Source organism: Crinia signifera, chromosome 1 (assembly GCF_055691185.1).
Source record: "Crinia signifera chromosome 1, ASM5569118v1, whole genome shotgun sequence".
Taxonomy (NCBI): domain Eukaryota; kingdom Metazoa; phylum Chordata; class Amphibia; order Anura; family Myobatrachidae; genus Crinia; species Crinia signifera.
Window position 1 is genome coordinate 10,459,877 of NC_139217.1, and position 22,715 is coordinate 10,482,591.

Sequence of the window (22,715 nt, forward strand, 5' to 3'; positions counted from 1 at the left end):
TGACTGCCCAATCAATTTGCTAGGCAGAGATCTTCTCTCTGTGTTGGAAATCACAATCAATCCATCAGAAGCAGGAAAAGGAATTAATGTTTCATCACCACACTTGCTCATGACTGACAGTTCTGACCCAAACACAGAATTAGACACTGTAAATCCTCAGATATGGTCAACAGGACCTCAGAGCAATAAACCAATTAATTGTTCCCATTGCACCCATTGTACCTGATGTACACTCACTCATCTCAGCCATCCCTGTAGATGCCGCCTACTTCTCAGTAACCGATTTGAAAAATACATTTTTTAGCATACCTGTGGACACCCAGACACAACTGTTATTTGCATTTTCTTTTGAGGCCAGCAGTTAACATGATGCAGACTGCCACAGGAGTATATTGACTCCCCTGTTGTGTACAGCATCGTGCTCCAAGCCACATTCCCTGGCACCCCCCCTATGGTTCAGTCCTGCTACAGTATGCAGATGATCTGCTTATCTGTAGTTCAACAAAGGAGGCATGCCGAGAGGATGGTATATCACTGTTAAACTGGCTCTGTGAATGTGGGCACAAAGTGTCAAAAAGCAATGCAATGGTGCAAAAAGAATGTTGATTATTTAGGTTTTGTCCTGACAAAAGGGGAAAGGAAAGTCAGCTCACAACGCATACAGTCTGTACTGGGTCTGGTCCGCCCAAACACTATTATTACAGACAGTGGATTTCTGACTGTTCCTACTATGATAACATTTTGAGACAAGCCACACTCAATGACAAACCTAAACAGATACAATGGTCACAAGAAATGTTAAATGCATATGAAAGCCTTAAATGTATGATTGATGAAAAGTCCGGCATTGACCCTCCCAAACTATGTACAACCATTTCATTTATATGCAAGGGACAAAATGTAAAACCATGGCGGGTGTGCTGACACAAGAACATGGAGGTAAGCTGCGCCCCGTGGCATTCTTTTCCAAAGTGATGCCGGTGTCGGTCCAAGGTATGCCTGCCTGTCTTCAGGCACTGGCGGCCTGTGCAATGGTAGCTGAGATGGCAACCACACTCACCCTAGGCTCACCCACTGTTCTCCATACCACACATAATGTTGTAGCATTACTTAAAGGGCTACACACACAACATGTCAGCCCAGCGTCTTAGTGGAGATGAGGTCCTGTTGCTAGGAAGCCCCTCACTCACCATTAAGTATGCAAACGCATCCTCAGGCCCCGCACCCATTCTAAATGCACTTTTAGGGCCCCCAGGATGACATTCCTGACGATCATGACTGTTCTGCATCAATAGAGTCAGAGACCTCCCCTAGACTTGACATTTCCCCTGTACCAATACCAGGTTCTGACCATGTATTTGTGGATGGTTCTTGTAGTAGACCCAATGACTCGACATATCAGGCAGGCTACGCAGTGGTACGCCTCCCAAATGACATTTTAGAAGCGAGACCCATTCCATATCAATCAGCACAAGCTGCAGAACTCATAGCGCTCACAAGAGCTTGCCAAATGTAGAAAGATAAACCTGATCACTGAACTACAAAGCTCAGCATCACAAAAAGACTTGGATGACTGGTTATTTCCAATATTGCAGAAAAATCCTATAACAGGATTGATCTGCAAAGAGGGGAGACCATGCATACCACAATCAAGCGCCCCATTGTTCATTGCTCACTACCATGGGGTAGGACATTATAGCAAAATCACCACAGCTATACTTTTGAGCAAAGACTTTTATATCACAGATGCTAAAACATTGGTAGATAAGTACATTAGCAGATGTATTACCTGTCTGCGCAACAACCCTAATAACCCAATGAAAGCAAAGCATCAACACCTGGAGTACCCAACTACTCCTTTCACACATTTGCAAATTGATTTTACACACATACCTAACAAAGGTACAAAACAGGAGTATGCTTTGGTTATAGTGGATATGTTTTCACGATGGCCAGAGGCATTCACAACAAAAAGCAGAAGATGAAAAAAAAAAACAGTTGCACGCATACTAACACAAGAAATCATCCCTAGATGGGGATGCCCGCTCCAAATAGATAGCGACAAAGGCACTGCCTTTACAGCAAAAAAATCACACAAGCTTTAGTGAAAGCATTTCAAATAGAGAGGAAATTTCACATTCCCTATCATTCTCAAAGTTCAGGGATAGTGGAGAAAAGGAATAGGACTTTAAAGGATAAACTTAGGAAAGCAACAGGAGGAACATTTAATAAGTGGAAACAAACCCTCCCCATTGTCCTAGCAGAAATTAGAATGACCCCCCAACAGACTCTGGGTTATTCACCTTTTGAAATACTAATAGGAAGACTTTTTCCCACACCCTGGGCTAAGAAACCACTAGTAGTACAGGAAGGAGATCTAGAACAGATTAGAGAAGAGTATGTTAGGTCCCTCATCACCAGACTTAGTGAAATTGAACATGGTGTTATTTGTAAAAATCTTTTTAATCCACAGGAATCAACACATCCTTTCCAAATCGGAGACAAGGTCGTTGTGAAGGTTCTCCCCAGGAATAAAGGTCCAGGAAACTTCACCTATGGTCCAGAAACAGAGATCGTAGCGGTAACGAGGACGGCTGTCCTTACAGAAGAGAGTCCAGTGTGGATACACGCATCCAGGGTAAAGAGAATCCCGAGTAACGTCCCGGATAGAGAACAGATCAAGCGAGGTACTAATGGGGGCAGACAGCCCTAACCTCCTACATGATGGAGAAGACGACTCACCAGCAGATGAGGTCATTCTAGAATTCTGGACGATGGTGGATAACGTATATTATTCTATTGATTCTTGTTTGCCAGATACCTTTGCACAAAAACTGAAGTGGACATGACTGAAAAGGCAGGCGTATACATTTTCTGGTACAATTTTTTCAGCACCGAGGTAGCCGCCTACCAGATAGACTTTTGCACCATTAACCCCTGTGTCTCCAAACGATGGACATAGGGATGTAATAAGAATGGTCACCCAAATGGTATAGAACAGGCCCTTGTTCAATTAGCAATCTATATATTGATTATTCTTACAATTATCTGTATTGTTGTTTTTTGCATTATACCATGTTGTAGAAAACTTGCTACTAAAGGTATTGAGAATACTCTTATGTATGAATCCATTGCCCCTGCACACGCAAATTCCCCTGAAGGCTACAAGCAATATCTTGCTAAGCACAGAAATAAGGAATTCAGTAAGAAGAATCATATCATCTAAATTCATGATTCTAAGAGGGGATTGAAGGGTTAAAATTTGGAACCCATGTAGCATATAAGAATTTGCACGTAGACTATTCTCATTATGGTTAGACTGTTTTTCCATCGCTACTTGCAAGGTCACAGATAATAAGCCTGTGTGCCTTATCACTTCGACACTGAGCTTCTACTCCCAACCCTCCCCCTCTTGGAATTGCTATGCAGCGTGCACCTGCATAAACTCCTGTATAATCGAAACCCCCCCTTGTTACTCATTTCTTTGTGTATGATATTTTGTATGCCCTCCTGTTTAATCTGCCCAGCAACTGTTAAACAGCCAATAACAAAGTACCACACATTTGTCCACACCCATGTATCATGTCTTTTAACTTACTGTTAAACTCCTAATAAACCAGAGTGAATCTTAACCTACTACTGTGTGTTTCGTGTGGAGTTTAAGTTTCATCTCTCACTGGTACCTAAGGGGCCATCAGGTCGAGGGGCTACACATTTATCCTTACATATAGCAGGGTCAGTGGGGCTGTAATGGGGTCAGTAGATGGTGCAGTAGGGCGGGGTGTGATGGTGTATAAGCAGGTTATTGGGGTATAGCAGGGTCAGTGGGGGTTGTAATGGGGTCAGTAGATGGTGCAGTAAGGAGGGGTGTGATGGTTTATTAGCAGGTTATTTGGGGTATAGCAGGGTCAGTTGGGGTTGTAATGGGGTCAGTAGATGGTGCAGTAGGGCGGGGTGTGATGGATTATAAGCAGGTTATTGGGGTAAAGCAAGGTCAGTTGGGTCTGTAATGGGGTCAGTAGATGGTGCAGTGAGGAGGGGTGTGATGGTTTATAAGCAGGTTATTGGGGTATAGCAGGGTCAGTTGGGGCTGTAATGGGGTCAGTAGATGGTGCAGTAGGGCGGGGTGTGATGGTTTATAAGCAGGTTATTGGGGGTATAGCAGGGTCAGTGGGGGCTGTAATGGGGTCAGTAGATGGTGCAGTAGGGCGGGGTGTGATGGTTTATAAACAGGTTATTGGGGTATAGCAGGGTCAGTTGGGGATGTAATAAGGTCAGTAGATTGTGCAGTAAGGAGGGGTGTGATGGATTATAAGCAGGTTATTGGGGGTATAGCAGGGTCAGTGGGGGCTGTAATGGGGTCAGTAGATGGTGCAGTAAGGAGGGGTGTGATGGTTTATAAGCAGGTTATTGGGGGTATAGCAGGGTCAGTTGGGAATGTAATGGGGTCAGTAGATGGTGCAGTAAGGAGGGGTGTGATGGTGTATAAGCAGGTTATTGGGGTATAGCAGGGTCAGTTGGGAATGTAATGGGGTCAGTAGATGGTGCAGTAGGGAGGGGTGTGATGGTGTATAAGCAGGATATTGGGGTATAGCAGGGTCAGTTGGGGCTGTAATGGGGTCAGTAGATGGTGCAGTAAGGAGGGGTGTGATGGTTTATAAGCAGGTTATTGGGGGTATAGCAGGGTCAGTTGGGAATGTAATGGGGTCAGTAGATGGTGCAGTAAGGAGGGGTGTGATGGATTATAAGCAGGTTATTGGGGTAAAGCAAGGTCAGTTGGGAATGTAATGGGGTCAGTAGATGGTGCAGTAAGGAGGGGTGTGATGGTTTATAAGCAGGTTATTGGGGGTATAGCAGGGTCAGTTGGGGCTGTAATGGGGTCAGTAGATGGTGCAGTAAGGAGGGGTGTGATGGTTTATAAGCAGGTTATTAGGGGTATAGCAGGGTCAGTTGGGGCTGTAATGGGGTCAGTAGATTGTGGAGTAAGGAGGGGTGTGATGGTTTATAAGCAGGTTATTGGGGTATAGCAGGGTCAGTTGGGGCTGTAATGGGGTCAGTAGATGGTGCAGTAAGGAGGGGTGTGATGGTTTATAAGCAGGTTATTGGGGGTATAGCAGGGTCAGTATGGGATATATGGGGTTAGTAAGGGGTATAGAGGGTCAGTATGGGGGTGTAGCGGGTCAATATGGGGTCAGTTAGAGGGTGTAGCAGGTCAGTATGGGATATATGGGGTCAGTAAGGGGGGTGTCACGGGTTGTTATGGGGTCAGTAAGGGGGAGTAGCGGGTCAGTATGGGATATATAGGGTCAGTTAGGGGGTGTAGCAGATCAGTATGGGATACATGGGGTCAGTAAGTTGCAAGTATAGTCAGAAAACTGAGGGAGTCAACATCAGTAGTAGGGAAATTGATGGAAACATTCTTAAAACAAAGAATTGTAGAATATCTCAAAACCAGCAATTTACAGGATCCAAAACAGCATGGGTTTACTGGGGGAAGATCATGTCAAACAAATCTTATTGACTTTTTGACTGGGTGACTAAAGTAATAGATCATGGTGGGGCTGTAGATGTAGCTTATCTAGACTTTAGTAAGGCTTTTGACACTGTCCCACATCGCAGACTGTTAAATAAACTTGAAAGCTTGGGATTGGATTTTAAGATAGTTGAATGGATAAGAGCGTGGTTGCAGGACAGAAAACAGAGAGTTGTAGTAAACGGAGTACAGTCAAAGGAGGGAAAGGTTACAAGCAATGTTCCCTCTAATTTTACGAAGGCTGTGTGCGGCAAAAGATTTTGACTGTGCAACTTTGGAAGGAAATTTAAAATTTTGTGCGTCACTTATATATAACTGGAAAATGATGTTCAGCATTTGTGTTACCTTTACTTCAAAATGATATTTAACATTTAAACATTCAAAACACAGCACACAATGTACACACAATAATTGAGTCCACAACTGCAAAAAGGGACCACTGCTGCTTTGTGCGCTCTGTTGTAATGTCTGTGCGCTCGCTCGTCGAGTTGTGTGCGCGCACACACGCGCACAGCTTAGAGGGAACACTGGTTACAAGTGGGTACCCCAGGGATCTGTACTTGGACCAGTGTTTTTTAATATCTTTGTTGGTGATATTGCAAATGGAATTAAGGTTAAAATGTGCCTTTTTGCAGATGACACAAAAGGTATGCAACAGGGTAGACACACCAGGAGGGATAAAACAAATGATTGATGATCTAGGTAGATTAGAGGAATGGTCAAGAGCATAAAAACTACAGTTTAATTCCAAAAAATGCAAAATCATGCACTTGGGTCTCAAAAATCCAAAGACTAAATATAGTATAAATGGCACTATAATGGAAACTACTGAGGAAGAGAGGGATCTAGGTGTCACTATTTCTGGGGACTTAAAGGCAGGTAGGCAATGTAACAAAGCAATGAGGAAGGCAAGTCAGATGCTTGGTTGCATAGGGAGAGGTATCAGCAGTAGGAAGTAAGAAGTAATAATGCCACTTTATAGGTCATTGGTACGACCTCATCTAGAGTATTGTGTTCAGTTCTGGAGGCCATATCTCCAGAAGGATATAAAGACATTAGAGCAGGCATGTCCAAAGTCAGGCCCGTGCCATCATTTCAAGTGGCCCGCAGCCTCCAGCCAGAAGTGGGCGGAGCAACAGATGCAGGATGCACAGCACAGGACCGTAAGGTGGGGTCCCGATGAGCATGCCTTTAGCTTGCTGTCTGCAGCAGTGAGGAGGTGCCGGCCGCCACAGTGAGATGTGTTTGGTGGCTTTCGGGTGAGTGTGCATCCAACCCCTGAACATTCAGAGAAGGGGGGGGGGCAAGCTACGGGACAGAGTAAATGGGTGCAAAGTGGGGAACATACAGTGAAGGAGGGGCAGGCTGGGGGACATACAGAGAAGGATGGTCAGGCAAGGCAATGTAATGTGAAGGTGGCAGAGTGGAGGACATACAGCGAATGGGGGCAGGCAGCGGAATATACAGTGACGGGGCAGGCTGGGGGACATACTGTGAATGGGGGCACACTGGGGGACATAAAGTGAATGGGGGCAGAGTGAAGGACCATTCTGATGTGATTTATGATTCAAAAAATGTCAGGCTGAATCTGGCCCTCGTCGCAAAAGTTTGGACACCCCTGCATTAGAGACTGTACAAAGAAGGGCAACTAAAATGGTGCATGGCCTACATCACACAATGTACCAGGAAAGACTTTCACATATATCAAAGGCTTTAACAAGGTACAGGCGGGAGACATTTTTCACAGGAAGAGGAGCAACAGAACACGAGGACATGCACTGAAACTAGAGGGAGGAAGGTACAGGTGGGAGACATTAGTCACAGGAAGAGGAGCAGCAGAACACGGGGACATGCACTGACACTAGAGGAAGGAAGGTACAGGTGGGAGACATTCTTCACAGGAAGAGGAGCAGCAGAACACGAGGACATGCACTAACACTAGGGGGAGGAAGGTACAGGTGGCAGACATTAGTCACAGGAAGAGGAGCAACAGAACACGAGGACATGCACTGACACTAGGGGGAGGAAGGTACAGGTGGGAGACATTCTTCACAGGAAGAGGAGCAGCAGAACACGAGGACATGCACTGACACTAGAGGGAGGAAAATACAGGTGGGAGACATTCCTCACAGGAAGAGGAGCAGCAGAACATGAGGACATGCACTGACACTAAAGGGAGGAAGGTACAGGTGGGAGACATTAGTCACAGGAAGAGGAGCAGCAGAACACAAGGACATGCACTGACATTAGAGGGAGGAAGATTCAGGGGAAATCTGAGGAAGAATTACTTCACAGAAAGATTAGTGGAATAAGTGGAATAGCCTCCCATCAGAGGTGGTAGAGGCAAATACAGTAGCACAATTTAAACATGCTTTGGGATAGGCATATTAGTTACATAGTTACGTAGTAGGTAAGGCTGAAAAAAGACTTGCGTCCATCTAGTTCAACCTGGTATAGATATCCATTGCTGATTTGGTAGGTTCTGGTATTTTACAGACAAATTATATTTCTTATTTGTACCCATGGATGTTTTTCTCCAGTAAATGTTTGTCCAACTTTGCCTTGAACGCATTTAATGAGCCAGCTGTTACCACCTCTCTGGGAAGAGAGTTCCAGAGTTTGACTGTTCTGACCGTAAAGAAATTCTTTCTACTAGCTGAATGAAATCTTTTTTCTTCTAATCTATACTCATGCCCTCGCGTCCTAGATTCCTTTCTAGTAGAAAAGAGGGTGTGTGACAGTTCCTTATATTGGCCCTTGATATACTTGTACATGTTGAGCATGTCCCACCTTAAACGTCTCTTTTCTAATGTAAATAGTCCCAAATTGCTTAATCTCTCCCCGTAGCTTAAATTCTCCATTCCCCTAATAAGCTTTGTTGCTCGCCTTTGGACTTTTTCTAATTCTATGATGTCCTTTTTATAGTGTGGGGCCCAGAACTGTACTCCGTACTCTAGGTGAGGTCTCACCAATGCTTTATATAGTGGCACAATTACCCTTGAGTCCCTAGTTTCCATTCCCCTCTTAATACATGCCAGAATTTTGTTGGCCTTTTTTGTAGCTACATTACAATGGGCACTACATCCTAGTTTGCTGTCTATTTGGACTCCTAGATCCTTTTCAAGTATGGAATTACCCAGTTCCTCTCCGCTAAGGTTGTAACTTGCACACTGGTTGTGTCTCCCAAGGTACATAACCTTACATTTATCTACATTGAACCTCATCTTCCATTTTTTTGCCCACTCATCTAGAATTGCAAGATCATTTTGAAGCATGGTGACATCTTCTGATGATTTGATGACTTTGCTAAGTTTTGTATCGTCCGCAAAGATGGATACATTGCTGAGTAACTCTATCCCAATATCGTTAATAAAAATGTTAAACAAAATGGGCCCCAAAACCACTCCACTTAGTACCGGTATCATATCTGATACGGCACCATTCACAACCACTCTTTGTTCTCTATTACATAGCCAATTCCCTACCCATCTGCAGATATTTTCACCCAATCCTAGGTTCTCCATTTTATTAATCAATCTCTTGTGTGGGACAGTATCAAATGCTTTAGCGAAATCTAGGAAAATCACATCTACAGCATTTCCATTATCAAGGTTTTTGCTAACTTCTTCATAGAACCCTAGTAGATTAGTTTGGCATGAACGATTTTTCACGAACCCATGTTGGTTAGTACTGAGTAGACGGTGATGATCTAAATATTCCTGGATACCATCCCTTAAAAATCCTTCAAATAGTTTACCCACAATTGATGTTTTAGCGGGATCTTCCTTTTTTGAATATTGGCACTACCTCTGCTATTCTCCAATCTTTTGGTACTATACCTGACGATAGTGACTTGCTAAAGATATAATGTAGGGGGGTAGCTAGTTCATCCCTTAATTCCATTAATACCCTCAGATGAATCCCATCTGGCCCTGGTGATTTATTTGTTTTGAGTTTGCTTAGCCTCAGTATTATTTCCTTCGGCGTGAAATCCACAATGAGATCTGGCTTATTTGTCCCGTTTGTGGTAAATGTTCGTTCCACAGTCTGCTCTTCCTTAGTAAATACTGATGAGAAGAACTCATTTAACAGTTTTGCTTTTCCCTTGTCCTCAGTAACACTTTTTCCACTAGTATCAGTTAGTGGGCCTATGTTTTCCTTAATTAAACGTTTAATATTTATGTATTTAAAAAACTTCTTTGGGTTGGTTTTGCTTTCAGTCGCTATGCACTCTTCATATAATATTTTAGCTGCTTTGATTACCCCTTTACAAGTTTTGTTTGATTCTTTGTATTTTGCGAACGCCTCCTCATTCAAGTTATTTTTATAGAATTTAAAGGCTCTGGTTTTATTGTTGATAGCAGACCTTTTATTGTTGATAGCTGATATCCTTACAAAGAAATAAGCATCAAATATGGTTTGAGGTAACCTGTTTAAAAAAGGGGCAGACTAGATGGACCAAGTGGTTCTTATCTGCCGTCAAATTCTATGTTTCTAAGTAAAGGGATGTAGTGGGTGAGTAAGGCTGGTTTCACACACTCTGTAACCAGTAAGGCTGGTTTCACACACTCCGGCTGCTGCCGGACGGTGAAATCCCGCACGGCCAGGGAGCCGTGTCGCACTCAGCAGATTACAATGGTGGGGATGGCCACAGCCCGGCAGCCGTCCCTTCCAGTGGTGGGATCCGGCTGCAGCCGTGCGGCCGGGCCGTGGCCGTCCCGTGTGAATGGACACAATAGTGTCCATTCACAACTACTGTGTGCGGCACGGCTCCCTGGCCGTGCGGGATTTCACCGTCCGGCAGCAGCCGGAGTGTGTGAAACCAGCCTAAGGGCTATTTCACACACTCCGGCTCCTGCCGGGCGGCGAAAACCAGCACGGCCAGGAAGCCGTGCTGCACACATCAGTTTAGAATGGAGGGGATGGCCATAGCCCGGCAGCCATCCCTTCCAGTGGCGGGATCCGGCTGCAACCGGACGGCCGGGCCGTGGCCGTCCCGTGTGAATGGACACAATAGTGTCCAGTCACAACTACTGTGCACGGCACGGCTTCCTGGCCGTGCGGGATTTTGCTGTCCGGCAGGAGCCGGAGTGTGTGAAACCGCCATATGGGATATATGGGGGCAGTATGGGATATATGGGTAGTGTTCATTCTAGCACCCGCTATATTTGAAAACTCATGCAGTTACTCTTCCCTGCCTGAGGTGTTGCTGTCTGCTGTAGTGCTGTAGCTGTCTGCTGATTGTAAGCTCCTCCGAGTAGGGCCCTCTTCCCTCCTGTTGTCAAAGCCCACTTCTCTTCACATGTCACTCACAGCTCTCCTTTACTCCAACACTCAGTGACCATCTTCGTCTGCATACTCCTCTCCATCATTGGCCTCAAGCCTCTAGTTGTATGTTGATTGAGTCCTCACTACTTACATTTAAGCTGTAATGTGTATTACCTGTTTCCCGGCGAGCTAAACAAGCCGCAGCATACTAAACTGTCTATCCACGGCTCCATATGCAAACATCGGGCTGCCGCACTCGTGGCAACCCGGGGCTATCTTTGTTATTTACCTATTGAACGTTAAACATTGGCTAATGTAATTCACGCTATATTGTAAGTGAAGACCACAATTTGGTCATACACACTAGGCAATCTAGGCAATTTATTGGCCAGATCGCCTATTACGATCCCTCTGACTGAATGTCTATTTAATAAAAACCTAGCCACTATTAACAGGATCATCTAGGTGACTATCACCGAGAATTACCGCTTACCCAAGGAAATAACTGTGTATTAACACAAAAACTGGTAACAATTGAATAAACCAGTCCAACCACAGATCGATAAACACATTTATAAATAATAAAAGTTTATTACAAAACTTGCATGGGACAGGGGGGTCCCACGTTGTGAGGATTTGATTATCCTTTTTATTCCATTGTCCATGTATGTGTATATGTATTGTGTCTTTTATTTCGCTTAATTTTAATAAGTATCAATTAAAAGTTACATTTTATTCTTTCTTTCTCTGGTGCACCACACAGAGACATTCTCCTGTTGCTTTTTGTCTCTTCAAAAAACCACAATGTTCTGCTTTAATTAATGTCCAGTGGTAGCACACCCTTTTTGGCAAATGGTACATGTTCTATAAAAATTACCTAATACAAGGGGTCATATAAAAATTATATATCAATAACCTGTGCGATTTACACCCCCCTTCTTTTGTGTTATCGGATTACCGGGTCAGTATGCGATATTTGGAGTCAGTATGGGGTGTGGCGTGTCGGTATGGGTCAGTATGGGATATATGGGGTCAGTAAGGGGTGTAGCGGATTAGTATGGGATATTTGGGGTCAGTAAGGGGTGTAGCGGATTAGTATGGGATATTTAGGGTCAGTAAGGGGGAGTACCGGGTCAGTATGGGATATTTGGGGTCAGTATGGGGTGTAGCGGGTCAGTATGGGATATATGGAGTCAGTAAGGGGGATTACCGGGTCAGTATGCGATATTTGGGGTCAGTATGGGGTGTGGCGTGTCGGTATGGGTCAGTATGGGATATATGGGGTCAGTAAGGGGTTTAGCGGATTAGTATGGGATATTTGGGGTCAGTAAGGGGGGGTAGCGGGTCAAGATTTCCCCTGTACTTGACTCATACAGACGTCGGGCGGGTGGGCTGGCCACTAAGACCGGCTCCAGGGGCCGTATACGGCTCGCGGGCTGGAGGTTCCCCACCGCTGCTGTAGAGGGTCAGTATAGGATAGGGATGGCCATCGCCATCGATGGCAATTCTGCAACTGGCCATCGATAGTGCTAAACTATGCAATGAATGACCATCAATATGTTTACCTACCGATGGTCATCCATTGTGTTTGATTAATTGGCCTATGGGCCAATCAAGACACGGGGGCGGGCTTTGCGGTTGTCAGGGGCGAGCTATGCTCAGTGTCCCAGCGGTTAGGTCTAAAGTGTAGTGGGCTAAAGAAACTCGGGGAGGAGAGGGGGTGGAGAGAGGAGGAGCAAGGGCGAAAGAAGGGTCCCAAACTGACGCTCACCGCGCTTCGGGCAAGGTGGCTCGCTCCGCTCCGCTCCGCTCCGCTCGCCACCTGGTTACTAAAGGCAACCAATTGTGGCGTGGATAGTGAGGGAGCAAGCCCCCCGGCCATTCTCCCTGGGTATGGAAGGTCCTTTAGCCCACTACAATTTAGTATCTACCGTGTCCCGGCACTTTGGGAAAAAAAAGCAAGACACCTTTTTGCTGTTCCATCGACGGAGGGAAACCATCTGTTTCTCCCAAATCGAATGGCAAAAGTATTCCACATCGGCCATGAACCATCGATGATTCCGAATCGTCGATGACCATACCTAGTATAGGATATATGGGGTCAGTAAGGGGGTGTAGTGGGTCAGTATGGGGTGTAGTGGGTCAGTGTAGGATATATGGGGTCAGTGAGGTGGTGTAGTGGGTCAGTATAGGATATATGGGGTCAGTAAGGGGGTGTAGCGGATCAGAATAAGGGTGTAGAGGGTGAGTATAGGATATATGGGGTCAGTATGGGGGTGTAGAGGGTCAGTATAGGATATATGGGGTCATTAAGGGGGTGTAGCAGGTCAGTATGGGGGTGTAGTGGGTCAGTATAGGATATATAGGGTCAGTAAGGGGGTGTAGCGAGTCAGTATAGGATACATGGGGTCAGTAAGGGGGTGTAGAGGGAAAGTATGGGGTGTAGAGGGTCAGTATAGGATATACAGGGTCAGTGAGGGGGTGTAGCGGGTCAGTATGGGGGTGTAGAGGGTTAGTATAGGATATATGGAGTCAGTATGGGGGTGTAGTGGGTCAGTATAGGATATATGGGGTCAGTTAGGGAAGTAGCGGGTCAGTATGCGATATATGGGGTCAGTAAGGGGGTTTCGCGGGTCAGTATGGGGTGAAGTGGGTCAGTATAGGATATATGGGGTCATTAAGGGGTGTAGCGGCTCAGTATAGGATATATGGGGTCAGTATGGGGGTGTAGCGGTTCAGTATTGGGTGTAGTGGGTCAGTATAGGATATAAGGGGTCAGTAAGGTGGTGTAGCGGGTCTGAATGGGGGTGTAGAGGGTCAGTATAGGATATATGGGGTCAGTATAGGATATAAGGGGTCAGTAAGGGGTTGTAACGGGTCAGTATGGGGTGTAGAGGGTCAGTATGGGATATATGGGGTCAGTAAGGGGGTGTAGTGGGTTAGTATAGGATATATGGGGTCAGTAAGGGGGTGTAGCAGGTCAGAATGGGGTGTAGTGGGTCAGTATAGGATAAATGGGGTCAGTAAGGGGGTGTAGTGGGTCAGTATAGGATATATGGGGTCAGTATGGGATATATGGGGTCTGTAAGGGGGTTTAGCAGGTCAGTATGGGGTGTAGAGGGTCAGTATAGGATATATGGGGTCAGGAAGTGGGTGTAGTGGGTCAGTATGGGGTGTAGTGGGTCAGTATAGGATATATGGGGTCAGTAAGGGGGGGTAGCGGGTCAGAATGGGGTGTAGTGGGTCAGTATAGGATATATGGGGTCAGTAAGGGGTGTAGTGAGTCAGTATAGGATAAATGGGGTCAGTACGTGGGTTGGGGGTCAGTATGGAATATATGGGGTAAGTAAGGGGGTGGAGCTGTTCAGTATGGGGGTGTAGTGGGTCAGTATAGGATATATGGGGTCAGTAAGGGGGTTTACTGGGTCAGTATAGGATATATGGGATCAGTAAGGGGGTGTAGCGGTTCAGTATGGGGTGTAGAGGGTCAGTATAGGATATTAGGGGTCAGTAAGGGGGTGTAGAGGGTCAGTATAGGATATATGGGGTCAGTTTGGGGGTGTAGAGGGTCAGTATATGATATATGGGGTCAGTAAGGGGGTGTAGTGGGTCAGTATGGGGGTGTAGAGGGTCAGTATGGGATATAAGGGGTCAGTAAGGGGGTGCAGCGGGTTAGTATGGGGTGTAGAGGGTCAGTATAGGATATATGGGGTCAGTAAGGGGGTTTAGTGGGTCAGTATAGGATATATGGGGTCAGTATGGGGGTGTAGAGGGTCAGTATAGGATATATGGTGTCAGTATAGGATATATGGGGTCAGTACGGGGGGTAGCGGGTCAGTATGGGGGTGTAGAGGGTCAGTATAGGATATATGGGGTCAGTATAGGATATATGGGGTCAGTAAGGGGATGTAGAGGGTCAGTATCGGATATATGGGGTCAGTATGGGGGTGTAGAGGGTCAGTATAGGATATATGGGGTCAGTAAGGGGTTTAGAGGGTCAGTATAGGATATATGGGGTCAGTATGGGGGTGTAGAGGGTCAGTATAGGATATATGGGGTCAGTATAGGGGTGTAGAGGGTCAGTATAGGATATATGGGGTCAGTATGGTGGTGTAGAGGGTCAGTACGGGATACAGGAAGGGAGAGGAATGGCTGCAGGCAGTTATACCGGAAGTATTACACACAGTACATTAATAACGGAGACCCGGAGCCGTGCGGTGCGACCCTGCTGCTGCCGGCATACAGAGAACACATCATCCCGGCGGCTTCCCCTCACACACTACCCGGTTGCCAGCACTTACCATGGCGCCCTCGTTGTCTCCTCTTCTCACTGCGCAGCCGATCACATGGGGGCGGCACCAACCTGAGAAGACACTCACCTTAGCCAATCATACAGCAGCACTCTCCTGAGCGACAGTTAACGCTACCAATCACAGAGTGAGAGATGAACCTATAGCTATGTTGCAACCACTATTCTACTCTCTATGATCACGCAGACTGGAGGACCGTAGTCAATGTGGGTAGATACAAGCGAAAACAGAGTGGCACTCCAAAGACTTGACGATAATCCAATATATTTAATGTAGCAAAAATCAACAACGTTTCAATGCCGACTAGGGCATTTTCATCAAGGCTAACAAATAACAGAGACAATGTCCTACCTTATATGCATGCAAAGAACTCCGCTTTGCCGCGAACGGGACCACGCACCCGAGCGGCACTCTGTTTTCGCATATATATATATATATATATATATATATATATATATATATATATATATATATATATATATATATATATATAAAGGCTATTTCTCGATTTAAAAAAAAAAGAGGTGAATTTAAGTAAGACAAAAATAATAGATGTGGGTGGGGATTTCAACAGTGCATCAGTCATACCAAATGTTTATTGCAATCATGATACCTCAGAAGATTGCCCTCTCCTAGAGGAACACAATGCTCTGCTCCTGCACTTCCGTCTCATGTAGGATTACCATCACCTGTGTTGAACAGGTTAATTGGTGAGATAGGTGCTTCACCACAGGTGCTGGCAATCATACACCAAGAGGGAAGTGCAGGAGCAGAGCATTGTGTCCTCCTGGAGAGGGGCATGCTGGGAGATATGTTATTATGAATTGTCCAGACATTTATGTTGTTGGGTTGAGCGAGCTGCTTGGATTACCGAATACTCTATAAATGTCACCTTTCTGTTGGGCTGGTCTACTATCAATAAATGGGCCCCATGTTTTATAAAAACGAGATGTAGGAACGGTGACATTTTTGAGGGTGTCCTACCTATTGTAAAACTTGTATTTTAACAATAAGGTTTCAACTTCCGTCACTGTGGGGAGGTGTGGTTTTATCCAGGCGTTTAGAATGACTATTTTTGGCGCAGTGACCACCTGAGCATACAGGAGAGAAATGCCTTAGGCAAAATCAAAGGATGGGATGATACAATAATTAAACCCACTGATAAGGGGGGGGGGGGGGGGGGGTTGTACTGTGGTCTCGAGAAATACACAAAAGAGCTACAGCAACAATTGGGAGATAGGTCCTGTTACAAAAAATAGATTTTCAATACCACCAATGACTGCATGGAAATATACCAAGAGATGCTAAATTAATCGGTAAAAGGACGGCACCATTACCAAGCAGTGGCGGATCTAGACTTTTCTTCTAAGGGGGGCAGTTTACGGTTACATTTGACACCCCTCCCCCTTTCTAGTCCTGACCCCTCCCCTTTCTAGTCCTGACTCCTCCCCTTCTTGGGCCCCGTTATTCCTAAATCACGCCAGCTGTCGCCATTTCGTCTGTTACCCATGAATCAATGGAGATGGGTTAAGTGGTTCCGCGCTAACCTAATTTTTTCAGCAGCTCCTATAAATTAATTGAGTAGTAGATTGAGAAAAGAAGCGCTATTAAAGTGATTTTATCTAGAATGGATAAGTGGAGATAATATATTGTAATTCGGTTATTGTCTAAAATAATATTGGGGTGCTGAATATAAGAATATGTGTGAGTGGTACCTGTAATGAAAAAAGGGGCGGTTAGTTACAATGTTTACACCCTTTTGGGGAATTTTTTGCGTTTTTTGTTGGTTTTACGTTTTTGTTAAAATATGGGAAATACTCCGTGCGGCACTGTCCCTGACTATCCCTAGGTACCTGCGTTTCGTGTTGTTATAGTCTGCGGGAGATGGAGCTAAGTTGGTTGCAGAAGTCTGGCTAACCATGCGTCCGTGGTAGCCGCTGCGATGTTTCTCCGTCTCTACCGTCAGCCGGAAGTTGCCGGAAGTCCTCGCGGCGTGTTGTACGATGTCACCGCGGGTAGTGGGATCAGAGTGCCGCTGGAGATGGAGGTGCAGGGTTTGTTCGCCAACGCGTTTCATGCGTCTTGGCGCACTTTTTCAAGGATGTTTTCTTTCCACCATCTTTGTTCTTTTATAGAGAAACTTTATTGCTAAAACAGGAAGTCCTTTTCCGGAAGTTTGATAAAAAGAGTGGGAAGCACATGTTTCCTCTTCTCATTGGTTTTTATTCAGATATTATTTAAAAAATAAAATAAAGATGCTAATATTTATTATAGGTTTTACTTTTAATAAGAGGATTCTTAGGGGTATGTAATCAAGGTACCACTCGTTGGATTTAAATTATAGAAATGCATTTAATTCTATGTCTATGTTGAGACCTCTGGGTTCCATTGTTTTCAACTCAAAAATCCAATATAATTTAAATCCAACGAGTGGTACCTTGATTACATACCCCTAAGAATCCTCTTATTAAAAGTAAAACCTATAATAAATATTAGCATCTTTATTTTATTTTTTAAATAATATCTGAATAAAAACCAATGAGAAGAGGAAACATGTGCTTCCCACTCTTTTTATCAAACTTCCGGAAAAGGACTTCCTGTTTTAGCAATAAATTTTCTCTATAAAAGAACAAAGATGGTGGAAAGAAAACATCATTGAAAAAGTGCGCCAAGACGCATGAAACGCGTTTGAGAACAATCCCTGCACCTCCATCTCCAGCGGCACTCTGATCCCACTACCCGCGGTGACATCGTACAACACGCCGCGAGGACTTCCGGCAACTTCCGGCTGACGGTAGAGACGGAGAAACATCGCAGCGGCTACCACGGACGCGTGGTTAGCCAGACTTCTGCAACCAACTTAGCTCCATCTCCCGCAGACTATAACAACACAGAACGCAGGTACCTAGGGATAGTCAGGGACAGTGCCGCACGGAGTATTTCCCATATTTTAACAAAAACGTAAAACCAACAAAAAACGCAAAAAATTCCCCAAAAGGGTGTAAACATTGTAACTAACCGCCCCTTTTTTCATTACAGGTACCACTCACACATATTCTTATATTCGGCACCCCAATATTATTTTAGACAATAACCGAATTACAATATATTATCTCCACTTATCCATTCTAGATAAAATCACTTTAATAGCGCTTCTTTTCTCAATCTACTACTCAATTAATTTATAGGAGCTGCTGAAAAAATTAGGTTAGCGCAGAACCACTTAACCCATCTGCAATCTACAATTATTGGAACCGCTGCCTACCATGAACACATATATATCAATCCATAGACAGTTTTGTCCTGAAAGACAAACAATAGACAGTGTCTTTTCCAGCGAGACTATAAAAGAGACACCACCCGAGGATGAAGGTTTCTGTAACCAATTCTTAAAATTAGAAAAGCATTACATACAAGAAGCCAAACAGTGGTGGGAAATCGCAACAATGAAAAAGTACCTGGAAAATAATATGATTCCGAGAGGCCTCAGAATTCAAAAGACAGCAACTTTTTTACCAACTATGCCAACATTCTACGAGAAGTGGAATAAAATCTTAGACAATTGTTCTGTAGATTTGATGAAACTCATTGTTGAAGACAGGCAGTTGGCACTCAATAACAACAATGAAAATATTAAAATATACGAACAGAGATTTGACACCCTTTACAAAATGCAAGACTTCCAGAACCTAATAAAGATGACTAATGAAAAAGTTGCTAAACTAGAGGAAGACATCATATCCCAGAAGCAGCGGAAGTACAAGAGAGATCTGGAAGAAAAAGGCAAATATCAAACTCATAAAAATGAAAAAAGAACCACCCAGATAATTAAACAAGAACCTCACAAACAACAATTCAAGACTCAGAAGAAATCACATCCTAACACTAGTAAACAACCGCTAATAATAAATACACCAGGACAGAGGGAGACAAGAACATACCAACCTTATAATAAAAGAAACTTCAGCTATGACAGAAAGATCCAAACCTCATACCAACAAGGGTTACAAAGTGCACTACAAGAAGAACAGGACAGTAGAAAAAATTTATTGGAAAACATACAGAGACAAAATTTAGAAAGACAACCACAAAAGAAATCATTAAAAAGACATCAAATTGAAAGCTCAGATGAAGATTCCGACGCAGACACTAGCATTGATTTTTTAGAACACGTCCCAGGAGAACTGAAACCACCAGACAGAAAGAGAATACAACACTGCAAGAAACAACGAAAAGATACAGAAAAAGAGGAAAAAGAGCAGGAAAGAAACTGAAAGAAAGAATTTCAACTAACCCAAATTCAGAACAAAAAATCACAATATTCAACTTAAGCAATAGAGTATTGACGGAGAGCCAAACAAAACTACTAGAAAAAGGGTTAAAATTCGCACCAGAAGCCAGAATAAACAAGTTTGACCTATATATAGACGTGCAAAAGTACATCAGAAAGATCTGCATAAATAAATTTTTTATGGACAAACCTGCAATTCCAAATTTAGAAATTTGTGAATTCAAACATACAAACTTCAGACCCACTTCCATTTTCAATCCATCCTTTGTCAAAGGTCCCCACATTAACACCTTCCAAAAATTATTGGAGAAAGAAATCGAAATGATTCCAGAAAAACAAAAATATAGACGTAATCTATCAATGGAAGAAAAAACAGCATTGAAAGAATTAAAAGAAGACACAGAGCTAGTCATCAAACCCGCCGACAAAGGCGGGGGGGGGGGGGGTGGTTCTGATGACAATAGATATGTATAAAGCAGAAGCGACAAATTTGTTATCAGATTTAGAAACCTACGAAGTTCTGTCTCACGACCCCACTGAAGGATATACATCACAACTGTTGGAACATCTACAAGAAGGACGGGAAAGAAACATCATCTCTGAAAAAGAATTTGATTACATATACCAAAAACACCCAAAAATCCCAACCTTCTATTTTTTGCCTAAAATGCATAAAAGTATTACAAATCCACCGGGGAGGCCAATAATTTCTGGCATAAATTCAGTCACATCAAACCTATCTAAATATACCGATTTTTTTCTTCAAGAACTGGTGACTCAACAAAAGAGCTACCTGAGAGACACAACAAGCATCCTCCAGATTTTGGACCAAACAGAGTGGAAAACCAACTACATTCTATGCAGGGCAGACGTCAAGTCCTTATATACGTGCATAGAACATGAAAAAGGATGCGAACATGCAAGACACTTCCTATCGAATGACCCCACATTAAAGAACTCATAAATCAATTTTATTATGGAAAACATCCATTTTATTTTGTCACATAATTATTTCTGGCATGACAGTACTTTTTACAGACAGAAATGCGGAACCGCGATGGGGACTCCCCTGGCCCCAAGCTACGCGAATTTATTCGTAGCTAAGTGGGAGGACGACCACATCTGGCTTCCCAATCCACACAGTGAACATCTCGTTAGTTGGCATCGCTATATCGACGATGTCTTCTTCATATGGCAGGGGACACAAGAACAGCTTCACCCTCTACATAAACTCAAATGAATTAAACCTGGAATTCACCACCACCTCCAGTAGACAAGAAGTCATATATCTTGACCTAGAGATCTATGTCGAAGAAGACCAACTGAAAACAAGAACCCATACTAAAGAAGTACATGGCAACAACATTTTACCCTCCACCAGTAATCACTACAAAAAATGGATAGCAAACATCCCAGTGGGACAATTTTAACGGGTCAAAAGAAATTGCACAGACAATCATGTATTTTAAGATCAAAGTAAAGAAATGAAAGAAAACTTCTTGAAAAAAGGATACAAAAAAGAACTTCTGGAACAACAACTTTCAAAAGTAGAGACCATAGAAAGAAAAGAGCTTCTATCCTATAAAAAGAAGGAAAAAGGTCCAGACATTTTTTCATATGCTTTCTTCACTCAATACACCAGCAACTCCTCAGTAATAGAACAGATGGTCCATAAACATTGGGAAGTATTAAGACTGGACGAAACACTAAAACCAATATTACCTGAAAAAACGAAAATAATATACAGAAAGGCCAAAAACATAAAGCAACAATTAGTTTCCAGTTACACAAAAGACTGTACTCGTGATACTGTTACACAAAGCAAAGGATTTTTTGGGTGCACAAAACCAATAAAGAGCTTCACATCCAATCAAACCGGTAAAGAATTCAAAATAAAGGATCATCTTTCATGCAATTCAGAAGGAGTCATCAACTTGTTGGAGTGCCAATGCGGACTCCAATATGTAGGACAGACTAAACGAAAAGCCAAAGTAAGATTTGCAGAGCACATTTATAACATCTTGAAGGGCCTCAAAACCCACAGTGTCTCAAATCATTTTTTGGAAAAGCACGATAAGAACCCCACAGGACTGCAATGTATAGTGATACAAAAAGTAAAAGAAAACTGGCGTGGAGGAGATCTTGTCACACAGCTCAGAAGAACTGAGACCAAATGGATTTTTGAGTTGAAAACAATGGAACCCAGAGGTCTCAACATAGACATAGAATTAAATGCATTTCTATAATTTAAATCCAACGAGTGGTACCTTGATTACATACCCCTAAGAATCCTCTTATTAAAAGTAAAACCTATAATAAATATTAGCATCTTTATTTTATTTTTTAAATAATATCTGAATAAAAACCAATGAGAAGAGGAAACATGTGCTTCCCACTCTTTTTATCAAACTTCCGGAAAAGGACTTTCTGTTTTAGCAATAAAGTTTCTCTATAAAAGAACAAAGATGGTGGAAAGAAAACATCCTTGAAAAAGTGCGCCAAGACGCATGAAACGCGTTGGAGAACAATACCTGTACCTCCATCTCCAGCGGCACTCTGATCCCACTACCCGCGGTGACATCGTACAACACGCCGCGAGGACTTCCGGCAACTTCCGGCTGATGGTAGAGACGGAGAAACATCGCAGCGGCTACCACGGACGCATGGTTAGCCAGACTTCTGCAACCAACTTAGCACCATCTCCCGCAGACTATAACAACACGGAACGCAGGTACCTAGGGATAGTCAGGGACAGTGCCGCACGGAGTATTTCCCATATTTTAACAAAAACGTAAAACCAACAAAAAACGCAAAAAATTCCCCAAAAGGGTGTAAACATTGTAACTAACCGCCCCTTTTTTCATTACAGGTACCACTCACACATATTCTTATATTCAGCACCCCAATATTATTTTAGACAATAACCGAATTACAATATATTATCTCCACTTATCCATTCTAGATAACATCACTTTAATAGCGCTTCTTTTCTCAATCTACTACCCATGAATCAATACTACAACATGAACAGCTATGATAGGAACGGGTACTTACCTCCCTGTAGCAGACATTTCTGTAGCTTAGCAACCTCATTAACTTCCAGGGGGGATCTGGCATCTGAGGATAGTACCATGGTGGAGGGGAGAAGGGGTGAGGTATGGCCAGTGCGACAGGCTTGTATTAGCGAGGAGGGCCTGGTGATGCCCCCAGGAGGCAGAGCAGTGGTTGTGTCCAGAGGGAATATTTAGGTGTCTTCTGTTAGACGCTGAGTACATGAGTGACAGCAGAGAGTGTGTGGCTGCTGGTGCTGGGG

The 22,715-nt window shown here is 43.7% G+C and overlaps 1 protein-coding gene across 1 annotated transcript in view; it reads right to left on the reverse strand.

Moving 5' to 3' along the window:
• LOC146060726 (uncharacterized) overlaps positions 1-15,151 on the reverse strand; it is a 147,283-nt gene extending 132,132 nt beyond the window's left edge. Inside the window, 1 exon segment of the mRNA XM_083174327.1 lies at positions 15,103-15,151. Within this exon segment, the coding sequence (XP_083030453.1) occupies positions 15,103-15,105 (3 nt within the window). The 5' untranslated portion in view covers positions 15,106-15,151.
• Positions 15,152-22,715: the final 7,564 nt, after the last annotated feature.